This window comes from Engystomops pustulosus, chromosome 9 (assembly GCF_040894005.1).
Source record: "Engystomops pustulosus chromosome 9, aEngPut4.maternal, whole genome shotgun sequence".
NCBI classification, from domain to species: domain Eukaryota; kingdom Metazoa; phylum Chordata; class Amphibia; order Anura; family Leptodactylidae; genus Engystomops; species Engystomops pustulosus.
This window is the reverse complement of record NC_092419.1, coordinates 102,647,833-102,666,513: the sequence shown is the minus strand read 5'-3', so window position 1 is coordinate 102,666,513 and position 18,681 is coordinate 102,647,833. Positions and strand designations below refer to the sequence as shown.

Here is an 18,681-nt window from a genome sequence, read left to right as displayed (position 1 = left end):
GCTGATCTTGCAACACAAATTCTTTTTTAATGTCCGCAGTTCTTCCAAATCTGGCAGGTTGGCCGAAGGCCAGACCCCCGATTTCTGTTGGGTGAAAGATGATGTTGATGCGCCAAAATCTGATCGCGCGCGCCAAAATCCCGTGGCAACTTGGCGCAAATAGGAAATCGACGGGAAACCCAACGAAAGTGCCCGATTCGGACCCTTAGTAAATGGGCCCCACTGTGTACCCTCATGTGCCAGCCACAAATCTCTCTCATCAAAAGGGATAGGGGGAAACATGAGGAGATAAGCATTGGATTGCTCGGGCCGACCTTCTCAGTCTTCCCTGATAGCATTGGTGGGTGTGCGTGTATGATGGAGATATCCCCCAATTGATACTGGTTCTGGATCTAGTGGATAGGAAACAAGTGTCTTTAAGTCGGACAATCCCTTTGTAAAAAAAGGCAGAAGAAGAAAAGGAGGAAAATGAAGAACAAGTAATCGGAAAGAGTTGGGGAAGAGGGGGCAGAGGGGATTGGTAGTGCATTTGGGGTGATTGATTCGGCGGGAATCTTATGATAGGAAGTCCACTATTCCAATAGGCAGGTCAGTTCTGCAAGGCACAACATATGGGTGACTACAGAAAAGTCTGTCATGTACCTTGTCCATTCTGTGGGATATTGGGTTATAAGCTTCTTCATCCTCTGTGTCATGGTCACCTCCACTACACACTCTCCTATTGTAGGTGAGATGTCAGATTTACACTTCCTAGGGATGACTGTTTTTGCCACTTGTAGGAGGTAAGGGATTTCTTAAATTTTGAGCCTGTCATAACATAAACAGGATAAAGTGGAATTGCAGTATATAGTATGAGCAATCAGGCCATGTAGGGTTAAAGTACCCTTGAGGGTCTGAAATAATAGTAAAAAAAATTATAAAACATTTTTTAGTAAATGATTATATCACCCACCTTTTCCCCCCTAGAACACATATTCATAAAAAATAAATAAAAAGTAAGAATCACAAACATGTTAAAAAGATTATTCCCGACCGTCTATACACCATTTTGTAAAATAGCGCCCGAATATCCGAATGTGCCACATTGTCGCCATTTTTGCATCCATGAATATTTTAAAAAACTGATCAAATTGGTCCCAAATAGACATAGAGTAATACACCAGCAAATCCCGCAAAAATGACACCTTACATATGCACCAAAGTATGAAAAAGTATTTGTCCTCAAAATTTGCCAAATGGCAGATATTTTTTTGTACAAAAGATTTAAAAAGAAAAAATCTAGTAAAAACCAATAAAACCTATATAAATTTGGGTGTCCCTGTGATTGTACCAACCCAAAGAATAAAGAGGAAGTGTCATTAGGAGCACAGAATGAAAGACATAAAAACTGAACCCACAAGAAAACGCTACACATTTGTTTTTTATGTCAATTTCACCAAATTTTCCCAGCTTCCCGGGACATTACATGAAATATATAAATGACACCACAAAAAAGTACAATTTGTCCTGCAGATAACAAGCCCTCAGAAACAGAAACGAAAACGTTTGGGGACCATGGACCAATGACTCATAGAAGTCATTGGTTCTACAAAAACGACTGAGGGCAATTATGTGTTTTATTTCTCATATAATGCAGTGTTTTGCCGCCTCCTTTTTCCAAAACTTCATTTTTTTTGCACATGTGACAGATGCTACAGGGCTGCAATACTGACACAAAATGGACTTAAAATATGTGTTTTTGCATGCGCAGGTTTTTGTGGATGAATGTGAGAGGCATAATCTCATAGGTTAACTGATGATTATGACATGGGGGTCTTTAGTAAGAACTACAACACATCAGCAGCCCACAATCACATTGCAGAGGTGCATCACCGGCTCATGTCCCACTAATATGTCTTCCCTTCAGCCTCTTTCCTATCTAATAGTGAATTATTCTCTACGTGTTTACTCCCAATGACTTTTCTGAGGTAATACGGGTGACATTGGAGTTTAGATTCTTGTTTCACACATTCATAATGACCATGAATCAAACATGGAAATCCGGAGCTCTCATCTCCTCACAACCAAGTGTGCACCACAATAAGTGTCCCCCTAGAAACACTCACAAGTGTCTGAGGTAAAACAGATCTAGTTTCCCAAGGAAACCAATCAGAGCTCAGCTTTAAATGTATAAACAGCTGTGGGAAGATAAAAGCTGAGCTCTGATTGGTTGTAACTAGAACAGTTCTGCTCTCAGACACTTGTGATAAATCTCCCCCTATAATGTAATGTCACATTACAGACTTGTACATTGCTCTTCTTTCTCCTATTCACATCACAAGTTATGGAAGCCACAAATGTCTTACAAATATTACATACATTTGCTTTATTAAACAATCGGCAGTAGTTGGCACAAGTTTCTGTGCAATTTTCGGTTCACGAGAGCAGTGACACAATAAAAGGGAGGGAGGAGGAATAGGACTACAACACAATAAATTTTACCCATGGTCCTATGGTAATTGCAGCCATTAAGGACCTGAAAATGTTGTTGTAATAAGAACAAAGGACACAGTTATGTGATATATTTTACATTTATTTTGCACAGGAACAAACAAGAAGCTCCATATAAAGAAGTTTTCCGAGGTAAATATAATGAGATGGATATGGAGAAGGGTCTACAATATATCGGCTTCCCAGACATATACATCACAGAACATTTCCTCTACAATCATCACTAAATATAAGGTCTAATACAGACTGCCCCAGACTTATTGTAATCTTATCTCCCACACTAATACAGGACATGGCAGCTCCTATAGAAGGTGGGTGACAACCCCTGCAGGACCTATGGTGGCGTCACATTGGTTGTCACCCACATTTTCTACTAACAAATACCTAAGAAGCAGCTGGATAGACATTATCAGAACTTCCCAGAAGAGGATGGCTCTAGTACTGAGCCCCTGTCCTTACTTCACACGTCTGACTTTCATCTCTGATCTCCTGTAGGAATAGTTAAAACCCTTTCCTGCTTGCCAATTAATCCCATTAGCCAAAGTGTCATGTTTCCCGGGAAGGTAGAGCCCGTTCAGGTTGGAAAAATGACATTTATTATGCCACCAGGCTCCCTTGTACAGATCCACACATTTAGCCTCGTCCCGATCAATGGTGGAGAACATCATCCCGTTATGGTAGGACAGAGAATCTCCTGCAGCAGGACACAAGTATATTATAGAGACAGCCATAACCTGTCTACCACACATCCACCATTACACCATTGCTTCTTACCTGCATTCCCACCAGTAAAGCCCCCGAGCACCAGCTTGTATTTCTCACTCTCTCCCATCACTTTAAATGAACTGTATTTAGCAAAATAGTTTATAAAATCAAAGTCCTGGAGATCAATGCGCAGCTCCCAGGTACCTGTGAGGAAAGCAAATCCTAAATTACTACAATCTGTTACACCCCAATCCACAGAGATGGAGCCTATTTTAGACTCGTAGGGAATTTTACATTTTTCTTTCATTATCCTTTATTATTAATGTAAAGGTCATTGTACAGGGAGGGGAGGAGATAAACTGTGACATCATCTATTGTCAGTAGTGATGTAATGATGGGTCAGTGTTATCTATATAGAGGTCATTGTACAGGAGGGGGAGGAGATAAGCTGTGACATCATCTATTGTCAGTAGTGATGTCATGATGGGTCAGTGTTATCTATATAGAGGTCATTGTACAGGGAGGGGGAGGAGATAAGCTGTGACATCATCTATTGTCAGTAGTGATGTAATGATTGGTCAGTGTTATCTACATAGAGGTCATTGTACAGGAAAGGGGAGGAGATAAGCTGTGACATCATCTGTTGTCAGTAGTGATGTAATGATGGGTCAGTGTTATCTATACAGATGTCACTGTACAGGGAGGGGGAGGAGATAAACTGTGACATCATCTATTGTCAGTAGTGATGTAATGATGGGTCAGTGTTATCTCTATAGAGGTCATTGTACAGGAGGGGCAGGAGATAATCTGTGACATCATCTATTGTCAGTAGTGATGTAATGATGGGTCAGTGTTATCTATATAGAGGTCATTGTACAGGGAGGGGGAGGAGATAAGCTGTGACATCATCTATTGTCAGTAGTGATGTAATGATGGGTCAGTGTTATCTATTCAGAGGTCATTGTACAGGGAGGGGGAGGAGATAAGCTGTGACATCATCTATTGTCAGTAGTGATGTAATGATGGGTCAGTGTTATCTATATAGAGGTCATTGTACAGGGAGGGGGAGGAGATAAGCTGTGACATCATCTATTGTCAGTAGTGATGTAATGATGGGCCAGTATTATCTATATAGAGGTCATTGTAAAGGGGGGGGAGATAAGCTGTGACATCATCTATTGTCGGTAGTGATGTAATGATGGTCAGTGTTATCTGTATAGAGGACATTGTACAGGATAAGGAGGAGATAAGCTGTGACATTATCTATTGTCGGTAGTGATGTAATGATGGTCAGTGTTATCTATATAAAGGTCATTGTACAGGGAGGGGGAGGAGATAAGCTGTGACATCATCTATTGTCAGTAGTGATGTAATGATGGGTCAGTGTTATCTATACAGAGGTCATTGTACAGGGAGGAGGAGGAGATAAACTGTGACATCATTTATCATAATTTAAACAATTTTAATTTAGACTTATCTCGCCAATATGACACCCACATATTTCTGTTCTGCCTTTGTGGAAGCTTCTCTTACCTGATGAAGTAATTTTATAAATATTTTCGTTCCCCAACCAGAACTCAGATAGACGACTGCCAAATCCTGTCTTGTAAGACTCCCAATTCTGGAGGAAATCCACTGAACCATCATAACGTCTCTGGAAGACCTGAAAGAAACAGATACCACAACCTGGACTTGAATCTGTATTGATTTACATTCCGGAGGCTCTCAGGATCTGCCACCCATCTATACTTGAATTGGGCCCCTAATGCCCCATCTTGTGGTTTGCATTGTTTCTCTCACTCAGAAGATGAGAATGAATTTATTAATTATTTGGCAGCCAGTGAAAGTCTAGATGAGTGATTCCCTTCAGAGGTCCATTGGAATATTATCTGTTCTTTGGGACAGTTCACATAGTGTATTTTTCCAGGAATATCTGTGGCAAAATCCTTCTGTGATTTGGAGGCTGCTGTGTCTTTTTCGACAAGTTGCAACCCCAGACACCTCTGACTATAAGGCAGGTCGGAGGTTTTGGAATCAGTGTTGGAAAGCCCACTGGGAAATTTGGGTCAAATACTACTGTCCAACAATCTATGAAAACACCATAAAAGACGTACAATCCATCCGCCGCCATCAGTGTGCATATCACACAGGACTCGTAGCGGCTGCTTCCCATCAGGATATATAATGTACCAGTCACTCAGGGTAAATCCTTTCTCCAGCAGAGATTTACAGTCCCGGGCAGCTGTAAGACACAAGAAGAGGGAAAAGGAAGGAGACGTGGAAGCGATTATTATATTGTGTGTCTGATTGTTTTGGCTATAGAGCTATGGGCACTGTGGTCATACATGGACCTCTCACTATTCCACCATCTCTGTCCATCCCTACATTATTCCTGGTTCATCCAGAACCTTTACTCTAAGCTGCATCTTATATCCATTCCCTGATGGGGAGAGAATCTTCTATAGTGGAAGTGACTGGTCAGTACAAGGTAAGAAGAGGAAGGACTCCCCCAGGATTATTGTGACTTTTCTATTCTACAATGATCAAACCCAAACATTCCTGGTGTCCAGGAGGATTTTTTTCAGACAAATCCCATTTGAAGTCCTCACTGCCCCGTTGTCTCTCTGTGGTCCTTGTCTTTCCCTATCCCTGTCTCCTGTCTCTGACCTTTTCCCATTATTTCTATTGATACATCTCTTATATAATTTACTGATAGGTAAAAGACAAGATGCCAGAAGGATCCACACTCACTGTACAAGACTTCTGGAGAGCCGGGATCTCCCTTATCTCCTGTGTACAGAAGAAGGATAATATTTTATAAGGTTTTCACCGTTTGATATTGGTTACATCGTCCACAGAATGTGATGACATGGAGATAATAAATGATTGAAGACTCTTTACCTTTCAGTCCTTGACGCCCTGGAGCTCCTGCATCTCCTGCAACAAGATAGAAATTACATTAATATCTGCATAGAGCTGTGAGAATGGTTAGGTTCAGATTGTGGTGTGAGAGGTATTTATTAGAGATGAGCGAACACTAAAATGCTCGGGTACTCGTTATTCGAGACGAACTTTTCCCGATGCTCGAGTGCTCGTCTCGAATAACGAACCCCATTGAAGTCAATGGGAGACTCGAGCATTTTTCAAGGGGACCAAGGCTCTGCACAGGGAAGCTTGGCCAAACACCTGGGAACCTCAGAAAAGGATGGAAACACCACGGAAATGGACAGGAAACAGCAGGGGCAGCATGCATGGATGCCTCTGAGGCTGCCTAATCGCACCATTATGCCAAAATTATGGGCAACAGCATGGCCATGACAGAGTGACAGAATGAAGCTAGATAGCATCTAAAACATCCAATAATTGACCCTGACACTATAGGGGACGGCATGCAGAGGCAGCGGCAGCAGCGGCAGGCTAGAGAGTGGCATGGCGACATACCATAAATGGACTCAGGCTTCAAACCAATGGGTGGCAGAGAGGAACCAAAGGAGGTGAGCAAGAAGCGCTCAAATAATATCGCTACATGATAAAAGTTTGCCAGTATATTTTGTGGATTACACAGCAGGGTGGCGACAAAGTTAACATGGAAGCCATGAAAACAACCCCAAATTCTGCCTGACACAGCTCGTTTGATAAGGGGACCATGTATGCTTACAGTTCATGCCAGTCGCTGCACTTGCTGCCAGTCTCCTTTCGAATAGTTTAAAATAATAATAACCCTCATCCATAAAGCTCTGTATAATGCTGCACCCCCCTACCTCTCCTCTCTTATCTCAGTCTATCGCCCAACCCGTGCTCTTAGATCCGCCAGTGATCTTAGATTAACCTCTACCCTAGTGCGGACCTCCCACTCGCGTCTCCAAGACTTCTCTAGAGCTGCACCAATTCTATGGAATGCTCTGCCCCGGACTATCAGACTAATACCTAACCTCCAAAGTTTCAAACGTGCTCTTAAAACCCATTTCTTTAGGCAAGCCTATAACACTCATTAACTGCATGAAGTTTTAACTCTTCTACTAACCCGTCCTGTGTCGTCCTCCCATCTGTTATCCAGCAACCAACAGGCACCAGACTTCTCTGCAGTCCCATTCACCCTGGACCTGGTATATAAGATGACGGCTGAGTGTTTCAAGCGACAGCAATTCCATTTATTATATTTTTTTCTATTCCCTAAGAAGAATGGCTTGACCATTAAATATTCTTTTACCTCGTGTTACCCCATCATCTTCATAAACCGTAAGCTCTGGCGAGCAGGGACCTCACTCCTGTTGTTCCATACAAATGTTGTGCTCTGTTACATTACATTTGTATTTGTTTCCTATGATTTGTAAAGCGCTGCAGAATATGATGACGCTATATAAATAAAGATTATTATTATTATGGAGGCAGTGAACTAGTAGTAGATTAAAGGTGCTGCAACTATGTTAGTTGGATCTTGTGATGGAGCTGGCGCTCTGCAGCCAGGCGAGCTTTCGCCAATCCAAGCCCCTGTTTCTAGGCTACTCCCCAAACAGCACTTCTAAGAACCTTTTGTATAAGATCAAGTGTAGTAGCGTTCTTATAAGTTTAGGATATGCCGGGTGAGGGGAATGTAAACAGATGCGCAAGAAGCGCTGAAATAATATCCCTAAATGGTAAAAGTTTGCCAGTATATTTTGTGGATAACACAGCAGGGTGGCGACAAAGTTAACAACTTTGATGTGGAATCCATGAAAACAACCCAAATTTCTGCCTGACACACCTCGTTTGATAAAGGGACGATGTATGGAGGCAGCTATATGGACGACTTTTGGAGGTAGCAATGGAGACAACGTGTGGAGGCTGCTATGGAGACAATTTAATTTGGATAGTGCCTGTATGTGGCAGTCCCAAACATTTTTCAAACCAGAGGAGCAGGTAGGTGGCCCTCCAGTAAAATGGAATAGATTGAGTGCCTGTATGTGGCAGTCCCAAAAATGTTTCAAACCAGAGGAGCAGGTAGGTGGCCCTCCAGTAAAATGGAATAGATTGAGTGCCTGTATGTGGCAGTCCCAAAAATTCTTCAAACCAGAGGAGCAGGTAGGTGGCCCTCCAGTAAAATGGAATAGATTGAGTGCCTGTATGTGGCAGTCCCAAAAATTCTTCAAACCAGAGGAGCAGGTAGGTGGCCCTGCAGTAAAATGGAATAGATTGAGTGCCTGTATGTGGCAGTCCCAAAAATGTTTCAAACCAGAGGAGCAGGTAGGTGGCCCTCCAGTAAAATGGAATAGATTGAGTGCCTGTATGTGGCAGTCCCAAAAATTGTTCAAACCAGAGGAGCAGGTAGGTGGCCCTGCAGTAAAATGGAATAGATTGAGTGCCTGTATGTGGCAGTCCCAAAAATGTTTCAAACCAGAGGAGCAGGTAGGTGGCCCTCCAGTAAAATGGAATAGATTGAGTGCCTGTATGTGGCAGTCCCAAAAATTGTTCAAACCAGAGGAGCAGGTAGGTGGCCCTGCAGTAAAATGGAATAGATTGAGTGCCTGTATGTGGCAGTCCCAAAAATGTTTCAAACCAGAGGAGCAGGTAGGTGGCCCTCCAGTAAAATGGAATAGATTGAGTGCCTGTATGTGGCAGTCCCAAAATTTTTTTAAAACAGAGGACCGGGTAGGTGGCCCTCCAGAAAAATGGAATAGATTGAGTGCCTGTATGTGGCACTCACAAAAATTGTTTCAAACAGAGGACCGGGTAGGTGGCCCTCCAGAAAAATTAAATGCATGAAGTACTATAGCAAGAGCCAGTGGGCCCTGTCAAAAAATAGCCATTTTCCTCTGCTTTACTGTACAAAGAGGAGGAGAAGGAGGAAAATGAGGAGGAGGAGGAGGAGTGGATCAATTATTCAGGTTGAGCTTCCTTCACCTGGTGGAGATTGGAAATTCTGAGAAATCCAGCCTTTATTCATTTTAATAAGCGTCAGCCTGTCAGCGCTGTCAGTCGACAGGCGTGTACGCTTATCGGTGATGATGCCACCAGCTGCACTGAAAACCCGCTCGGACAAGACGCTAGCGGCAGGGCAGGCAAGAACCTCCAAGGCGTACAGCGCCAGTTCGTGCCACATGTCCAGCTTTGAAACCCAGTAGTTGTAGGGAGCTGTGTGATCATTTAGGACGATGGTATGGTCAGCTACGTACTCCCTCACCATCTTTCTGTAAAGATCAGCCCTACTCTGCCGAGACTGGGGACAGGTGACAGTGTCTTGCTGGGGTGACATAAAGCTGGCAAAAGCCTTGTAAAGCGTACCCTTGCCAGTGCTGGACAAGCTGCCTGCTCGCCTACTCTCCCTCGCTACTTGTCCCGCAGAACTACGCACTCTGCCGCTAGCGCTGTCAGAAGGGAAATACTGTTTCAGCTTGTGCACCAGGGCCTGCTGGTATTCATGCATTCTCACACTCCTTTCCTCTGCAGGGATGAGAGTGGAAAGATTTTGCTTGTACCGTGGGTCCAGGAGAGTGAACACCCAGTAATCGGTGCTGGAATAAATTCTTTGAACGCGAGGGTCACGGGATAGGCAGCCTAGCATGAAATCTGCCATATGCGCCAGAGTACCAACGCGTAAGAATTCACTCCCCTCACTGGCCTGACTGTCCATTTCCTCCTCCTCCAACTCCTCCAACTCCTCTTCTTCTGCCCATACACGCTGAACAGTGAAGGACTCAACAATGGTCCCCTCTTGTGTCTCGCCAACATTCTCCTCCTCTTCCTCCTCATCCTCCTCCACCTCCACCTCCTCCGATATGCGCTGAGAAACAGACCTCAGGGTGCTTTGGCTATCAACAAGGGAATATTCTTCCCCCGTCTCTTGTGACGAGCGCAAAGCTTCCGACTTCATGCTGACCAGAGAGTTTTTCAACAGGCCAAGCAGCGGGATGGTGAGGCTGATGATGGCGGCATCGCCACTGACCATCTGTGTTGACTCCTCAAAGTTACTCAGCACCTGACAGATATCAGACATCCACGTCCACTCCTCATTGTAGACTTGAGGAAGCTGACTGACCTGACTACCAGTTCTGGTGGAAGTTGACATCTGGCAGTCTACAATCGCTCTGCGCTGCTGGTAAACTCTGGATAACATGGTCAGTGTTGAATTCCACCTCGTGGGCACGTCGCACAACAGTCGGTGAGCGGGCAGTTGGAGGCGGCGCTGCGCTGCCCTGAGAGTGGCAGCATCTGGGCTGGACTTCCTGAAATGCGCACAGATGCGGCGCACCTTCGTGAGCAAATCAGACAGATTGGGGTATGTCTTGAGGAAACGCTGCACTATCAGATTTAACACATGGGCCAGGCATGGCACATGTGTCAGTCTGCCGAGTTGCAGAGCCGCCACCAGGTTACGGCCGTTGTCACACACAACCATTCCCGGCTTGAGGTTCAGCGGTGCCAGCCACAGATCAGTCTGCGCCGTGATGCCCTGTAATAGCTCTTGGGCGGTGTGCCTTTTGTCGCCTAGGCTCAGCAGTTTGAGCACCGCCTGCTGTCGCTTAGCGACGGCACTGCTGCTGTGCCTAGAGCTACCGACTGATGGCGCCGTGCCCACGGATGGTAGTTCGGAGGAGGAGGTGGAGGAGGGGTGGGAGGAGGAGGAGGCATAGTAGGCCTGAAACACCTGGACCGAGGTAGGCCCCGCAATCCTCGGCGTCGGCAGTATATGAGCAGCCCCAGGGTCAGACTCGGTCCCAGCCTCCACCAAGTTAACCCAATGTGCCGTCAGCGATATATAGTGGCCCTGCCCGGCAGCACTCGTCCACGTGTCCGTGGTCAGGTGGACCTTGTCAGAAACGGCGTTGGTCAGGGCACGGATGATGTTGTCTGACACGTGCTGGTGCAGGGCTGGGACGGCACATCGGGAAAAGTAGTGGCGGCTGGGGACCGAATACCGAGGGGCGGCCGCCGCCATGAGGTTGCGAAAGGCCTCGGTCTCTACTAGCCTATAGGGCAGCATCTCCAGGCTAAGCAATCTGGAGATGTGCACATTAAGGGCTTGGGCGTGCGGGTGGGTTGCACTATATTTGCGTTTCCGCTCCAGCGTCTGGGGTATGGAGAGCTGAACGCTGGTGGATGCTGTGGAGGATCGTGGAGGCGACGATGGGGTTTTTGTGCCAGGGTCCTGGGCAGGGGGCTGACTAGCAGCTGACACAGGGGAAGGAGCAGTGGTGTGCACGGCCGGAGGTGAACGGGCTTGTTGCCACTGAGTGGGGTGCTTAGCATTCATATGCCTGCGCATACTGGTGGTAGTTAGTAGTGGTGGAACCCCTGCTGAGCCTGGTTTGGCAAATGTTGCACACCACAGTCCGTCGGTCATCCGGTGTTTCCTTAAAGAACCTCCACACTTCTGAAGATCTAGCCCTCGCCGCAAGAGCCCTCACCACGGGAGCTTCACTAGTTGACAGTGGCGCTGATGCACCAGCTCTGGCCCTGCCTTTCCGTCTGGCCCCACCACTGCCTCTTCCAACCTGTTCAGGTCGAGGACTCTCCTCCGTCTCAGAAGCACTGTGTTCACCCGGCCTCTCAACCCAGCTTGGGTCTGTCACCTCATCATCCTCCGATCCCTCAGTCTGCTCCCCCCTCGGACTTCCTGCCCTGACAACAACTTCCCCACTGTCTGACAACCGTGTCTCCTCATCGTCGGACACCTCTTTACACACTTCCACTACGTCAAGAAGGTCATCATCACCCACAGACTGTGACTGGTGGAAAACCTGGGCATCGGAAAATTGCTCAGCAGCAACCGGACAAGTGGTTTGTGACTGTGGGAAGGGTCCAGAAAACAGTTCCTCAGAGTATGCCGGTTCAAATGGCAAATTTTCCTGGGAGGGGGCAGACTGGGGGGGAGGAGGCTGAGGTGCAGGAGCTGGAGGAGTGGGGATTTCGGTGACATGGGTGGACTGCGTGGAAGACTGACTGGTGGTGGACAAATTGCTCGAAGCATTGTCAGCAATCCACGACATCACCTGTTCGCACTGTTCTGGCCTCAACAGTGCTCTACCACGAGTCCCAGTAACTTCAGACATGAACCTAGGGAGTGTAGCTCTGCGGCGTTCCCCTGCTCCCTCATCAGCAGGTGGTGTCTCACCCCGCCCAGGACCACGGCCTCTGACCCCTGCAGTAGTTGGACGCCCACGTCCCTGCCCTCGTCCTCTACCCCTAGCCCTCGGGTTAAACATTTTTAAAATGAGAGTTATAACTTTTTTTTTTTTTTTACTTCTTTTTGGTTTTTTTTGTGTTTTTTTGTGTTTTTTTTTTTTTTTTGTGTTTTTTTTTTTTTTTTGAGTTTTTAAAACCAAACAATCCTATCCTATTGCTATGGCTATTTTCTAGCCAAGTATCAAAGGAAGCACACTACTATGCCAGATGAGATGACACTGAGTTAGTGCCTAATAGAAATCCAACCCCTACTGAATTTTGCCACTTCGGCCTTTGCTATGGATATGTGCGCCACTAAGCGCAGAACACAGCGGTCGCAAGTCTCACTACAAATTGCTCAGAATTGGCAAGTACATGCACTGCAGAAACTACAGCCACCAGCAGATCAACCAGAAATCAAATATATAGAACGCTACTGTAGGCTTCAAGAAGCTGTTTGTATTCTCCTATGGCTATTTTCTAGCCAAGTATCAAAGGAAGCACACTACTATGCCAGATGAGATGACACTGAGTTATTGCCTAATAGAAATCCAACCCCTACTGAATTTTCCCACTTCGGCCTTTGCTATGGATATGTGCGCCACTAAGCGCAGAACACAGCGGTCGCAAGTCTCACTACAAATTGCTCAGAATTGGCAAGTACATGCACTGCAGAAACTACAGCCACCAGCAGATCAACCAGAAATCAAATATATAGAACGCTACTGTAGGCTTCAAGAAGCTGTTTGTATTCTCCTATGGCTATTTTCTAGCCAAGTATCAAAGGAAGCACACTACTATGCCAGATGAGATGACACTGAGTTATTGCCTAATAGAAATCCAACCCCTACTGAATTTTCCCACTTCGGCCTTTGCTATGGATATGTGCGCCACTAAGCGCAGAACACAGCGGTCGCAAGTCTCACTACAAATTGCTCAGAATTGGCAAGTACATGCACTGCAGAAACTACAGCCACCAGCAGATCAACCAGAAATCAAATATATAGAACGCTACTGTAGGCTTCAAGAAGCTGTTTGTATTCTCCTATGGCTATTTTCTAGCCAAGTATCAAAGGAAGCACACTACTATGCCAGATGAGATGACACTGAGTTATTGCCTAATAGAAATCCAACCCCTACTGAATTTTCCCACTTCGGCCTTTGCTATGGATATGTGCGCCACTAAGCGCAGAACACAGCGGTCGCAAGTCTCACTACAAATTGCTCAGAATTGGCAAGTACATGCACTGCAGAAACTACAGCCACCAGCAGATCAACCAGAAATCAAATATATAGAACGCTACTGTAGGCTTCAAGAAGCTGTTTGTATTCTCCTATGGCTATTTTCTAGCCAAGTATCAAAGGAAGCACACTACTATGCCAGATGAGATGACACTGAGTTATTGCCTAATAGAAATCCAACCCCTACTGAATTTTCCCACTTCGGCCTTTGCTATGGATATGTGCGCCACTAAGCGCAGAACACAGCGGTCGCAAGTCTCACTACAAATTGCTCAGAATTGGCAAGTACATGCACTGCAGAAACTACAGCCACCAGCAGATCAACCAGAAATCAAATATATAGAACGCTACTGTAGGCTTCAAGAAGCTGTTTGTATTCTCCTATGGCTATTTTCTAGCCAAGTATCAAAGGAAGCACACTACTATGCCAGATGAGATGACACTGAGTTATTGCCTAATAGAAATCCAACCCCTACTGAATTTTGCCACTTCGGCCTTTGCTATGGATATGTGCGCCACTAAGCGCAGAACACAGCGGTCGCAAGTCTCACTACAAATTGCTCAGAATTGGCAAGTACATGCACTGCAGAAACTACAGCCACCAGCAGATCAACCAGAAATCAAATATATAGAACGCTACTGTAGGCTTCAAGAAGCTGTTTGTATTCTCCTATGGCTATTTTCTAGCCAAGTATCAAAGGAAGCACACTACTATGCCAGATGAGATGACACTGAGTTATTGCCTAATAGAAATCCAACCCCTACTGAATTTTCCCACTTCGGCCTTTGCTATGGATATGTGCGCCACTAAGCGCAGAACACAGCGGTCGCAAGTCTCACTACAAATTGCTCAGAATTGGCAAGTACATGCACTGCAGAAACTACAGCCACCAGCAGATCAACCAGAAATCAAATATATAGAACGCTACTGTAGGCTTCAAGAAGCTGTTTGTATTCTCCTATGGCTATTTTCTAGCCAAGTATCAAAGGAAGCACACTACTATGCCAGATGAGATGACACTGAGTTATTGCCTAATAGAAATCCAACCCCTACTGAATTTTCCCACTTCGGCCTTTGCTATGGATATGTGCGCCACTAAGCGCAGAACACAGCGGTCGCAAGTCTCACTACAAATTGCTCAGAATTGGCAAGTACATGCACTGCAGAAACTACAGCCACCAGCAGATCAACCAGAAATCAAATATATAGAACGCTACTGTAGGCTTCAAGAAGCTGTTTGTATTCTCCTATGGCTATTTTCTAGCCAAGTATCAAAGGAAGCACACTACTATGCCAGATGAGATGACACTGAGTTATTGCCTAATAGAAATCCAACCCCTACTGAATTTTCCCACTTCGGCCTTTGCTATGGATATGTGCGCCACTAAGCGCAGAACACAGCGGTCGCAAGTCTCACTACAAATTGCTCAGAATTGGCAAGTACATGCACTGCAGAAACTACAGCCACCAGCAGATCAACCAGAAATCAAATATATAGAACGCTACTGTAGGCTTCAAGAAGCTGTTTGTATTCTCCTATGGCTATTTTCTAGCCAAGTATCAAAGGAAGCACACTACTATGCCAGATGAGATGACACTGAGTTATTGCCTAATAGAAATCCAACCCCTACTGAATTTTCCCACTTCGGCCTTTGCTATGGATATGTGCGCCACTAAGCGCAGAACACAGCGGTCGCAAGTCTCACTACAAATTGCTCAGAATTGGCAAGTACATGCACTGCAGAAACTACAGCCACCAGCAGATCAACCAGAAATCAAATATATAGAACGCTACTGTAGGCTTCAAGAAGCTGTTTGTATTCTCCTATGGCTATTTTCTAGCCAAGTATCAAAGGAAGCACACTACTATGCCAGATGAGATGACACTGAGTTATTGCCTAATAGAAATCCAACCCCTACTGAATTTTCCCACTTCGGTCTTTGCTATGGATATGTGTGCCACTAAGAGCTAAACACAACGGTAGCAAGTCCCCCTGCTAATTCCTCACAAAATGGTAATAGATGCAAATTAAAATAAAAAAAGTAGAACGTTATTGTAGCCCTAAGAAGGGCTGTTGGGTTCTTTGAGAATCACTCCTGCCTAACAGTAAGCTAATAGAACACCCTAACGCTTTCCCTGACCAGCAGCAGCTCTCTCCCTAGCGGCATCCAGAGACAGAATGATCCGAGCAGCGCGGCCAGCGGCTAGTCTATCCCAGGGTCACCTGATCTGGCCAGCCAACCACTGCTATCGACGTGTAAGGGTACCACGTCATGCTGGGTGGAGTGCAGAGTCTCCTGGCTTGTGATTGGCTCTGTTTCTGGCCGCCAAAAAGCAAAACGGCGGGAGCTGCCATTTTCTCGAGCGGGCGAAGTATTCGTCCGAGTAACGAGCAGTTTCGAGTACCCTAATGCTCGACCGAGCATCAAGCTCGGACGAGCATGTTCGCTCATCTCTAGTATTTATATATTTAATATTGTATAATATATGCAGCAAGGGACATGAGGTTGTAATGTGAGAAACATATACAATATGATCGGCTCTTATTTTAACTTCTTTTGCTCTTGTTTTTACATTAAAAGGCTTTAAAAATTATGCAAATGAGCCCGAGGGGCTTCAGGCTCCATAGCTGTTAATGGAGCCAGGAGCCTCTTAGACTAATTTGCATAATTTAAAAACTATTTAATGTAAAAACAAGGGCAAAAAAGGTAAAATAAGAGTGGATCCTACCAGAGGGGGCACACACCAGTGTGTCAGTGTGCTTAGTTTACAATCCTTCATCCTGGGGGTAGATGTCCTTTAAAGCCAAAATATTTTCAAGCTAATAGTGTCAATAGCTATAGTTGAAACATACTACCTAATAAAGTATCAGCATCTACCACCAAGAGCAGAATGTTTGGTGTATGTCATGTGGAGGAAATGGATTAGTATATAGACTTAAATATATCATCACTGTCAATATGCTTGTATTTAACTATATTCTGGGAGTTATGATTTTTTTAAGCTTACAGTCCAACTCTTATTGAAGACTCTGACCTCTCTCCCCTGGTGGGCCACGTTCTCCTTTCTCTCCTTTGGCACCTGGAGCCCCAGGACATCCTCGAAGAACGGTCAGACACTCCGAGCCGCCTGTAAATGAGCAAAACTTCTTGATTTAATAGATTTAAGTTAGACTGATAGATATAAGATAATGGAAGATAATCAAAGATGATTCTTTACCTGTATATGAGAAATATGTGTGGACAAAGTATTATTTTAAATATAACCAAAAACTCCTATTATAGACACTGGTTAATACCAAAACATGGATGTTATGTTCTGGACTGACTTACCTGGACATGTGTCTTCAGCATTACCAAAAGTAATGGCCAAAAAGAGGACCATGAATACTAAGGAGAACATCTCTACGACCAGCTTTAACCTTCAGATCCTCTACCTGGAGCTTGAGGGTGTGATCAGTATGAGTCTCTTTTTTAGCTATTTATTAATGTCATGGTTAACACCGTATTTATTTGTTGATGAGATCTAACCTTTTAACAAGAGGGTCATGTTTCATTTAACCTTTATGGAGAGGGATCACAGATTGAGCCATCTGCAAACAGTTTTATAAGCAGACTAGTGCCAAAGACACCTGCAGGAGATCGGCTGTTTAAAGGGGTTGGCCACTTTTTATTAAATCTGTTCCATTAGACATCTCTCTGCATGTCTATGTACCTGTAGTTTTGCCTCCTGTGATGGCCTCAGCCTTTCCCTGTTCTCACCATGCTGTACTCTGCATCTCTACACAACCTCCTGTTTCTCACTCCTTCAGTCCATCCTAATGGCAGCCTCCAGTGTATGTTGTTCTCTCAGTCCGTCCTAATGGCTGCCTCCAGTGTGTGTTGTTCTCTCAGTCCATCCTAATGGCAGCCTCCAGTGTGTGTTGTTCTCTCAGTCCGTCCTAATGGCAGCCTCCAGTGTGTGTTGTTCTCACAGTCCGTCCTAATGGCAGCCTCCAGTGTGTGTTTTTCTCACAGTCCGTCCTAATGGCAGCCTCCAGTGTGTGTTTTCTCTCAGTCTGTCCTAATGGCAGCCTCCAGTGTGTGTTTTTCTCTCAGTCCATCCTAATGGCAGCCTCCAGTGTGTGTTGTTCTCTCAGTCCGTCCTAATGGCAGCCTCCAGTGTGTGTTTTTCTCTCAGTCCGTCCTAATGGCAGCCTCCAGTGTGTGTTTTTCTCTCAGTCCATCCTAATGGCAGCCTCCAGTGTGTGTTGTTCTCTCAGTCCGTCCTAATGGCAGCCTCCAGTGTGTGTTTTTCTCTCAGTCCGTCCTAATGGCAGCCTCCAGTGTGTGTTTTTCTCTCAGTCTGTCCTAATGGCAGCCTCCAGTGTGTGTTTTTCTCTCAGTCCGTCCTAATGGCAGCCTCCAGTGTGTGTTGTTCTCTTTTGTTGTAAGCCTCCCCTCGTACCTTAGAGACACGAAAGATACTATATCCCGTTTACAAGACATAGAGATCTCCTCAAACGTCATACTGGCATCACTTGATGTGGAAACCTTATATAGTAGCATTCACCACGATCTAGGCATCCAAGCAGTTGGTTCTTTTCTGTCAACACGAGGTCTGCAATACCAGGCACATAATCACTTTACACTGTCACTTCTTGAATTTGTTCTAAAACACAATTTTTTCTGTTTGAAGGGTCCTATTTTTGGCAGATAAAGGGAACTGTCATGGGCACAGCATGTGCCCCCAATTATGCAAATTTATTTTTAGGCTGGTGGGAAGCCTTTTTAGTTTTTTCAGACACTATGGAACAATACAATAACCGGATTCAGTTTTGGGGTCGTTTCATAGACGACGTGCTCATACTTTGGGAAGGGGACAAGCACAGTTTTGAATCTTTTGTTAAGATTCTCAACCAGAATGATATAGGAATGCACTTTACCTTCGAAACACAGACTAGCCAGATCAACTTTCTTGACCTGACTATCTCCGTATCACCCAGTGGAAAGTTGGACACAAAGATTTACAGGAAACCCACTTCCACTAAAAACTTTTTGGACTTTCGCAGCTGGCACCCACCGGCCCTGAAAAAGGGTATACCGGTGGGCCAATATCTACG

General features: G+C 45.1%; 1 protein-coding gene and 1 long non-coding RNA gene across 3 annotated transcripts in view; one reads left to right on the top strand and one right to left on the bottom strand.

The window, feature by feature from the left end:
- Window positions 1-1,825: 1,825 nt before the first annotated feature.
- LOC140077649 (uncharacterized) overlaps window positions 1,826-18,681 on the top strand; it is a 30,726-nt gene continuing 13,870 nt past the window's right edge. Inside the window, exons 1-2 of one of the 2 annotated variants that reach the window (XR_011849804.1) lie at window positions 1,826-1,967; window positions 2,585-2,622. This is a non-coding gene — a long non-coding RNA (uncharacterized lncRNA). Of the gene's footprint in view, window positions 1,968-2,324; window positions 2,495-2,584; window positions 2,623-18,681 lie in introns of those variants that run through there. The other variant, XR_011849805.1, reaches the window with a different exon arrangement.
- Window positions 2,673-16,982, bottom strand: LOC140077453 (ficolin-2-like). Its single transcript, XM_072124677.1, has 8 exons — window positions 16,913-16,982; window positions 16,617-16,709; window positions 6,097-6,132; window positions 5,947-5,985; window positions 5,310-5,437; window positions 4,729-4,858; window positions 3,265-3,399; window positions 2,673-3,184 (listed from the first exon to the last, which is right to left on the bottom strand). The coding sequence occupies exons 1-8, from the start codon at window positions 16,980-16,982 to the stop codon at window positions 2,946-2,948; spliced, it is 870 nt and encodes a 289-aa protein (XP_071980778.1). The 3' UTR covers window positions 2,673-2,945.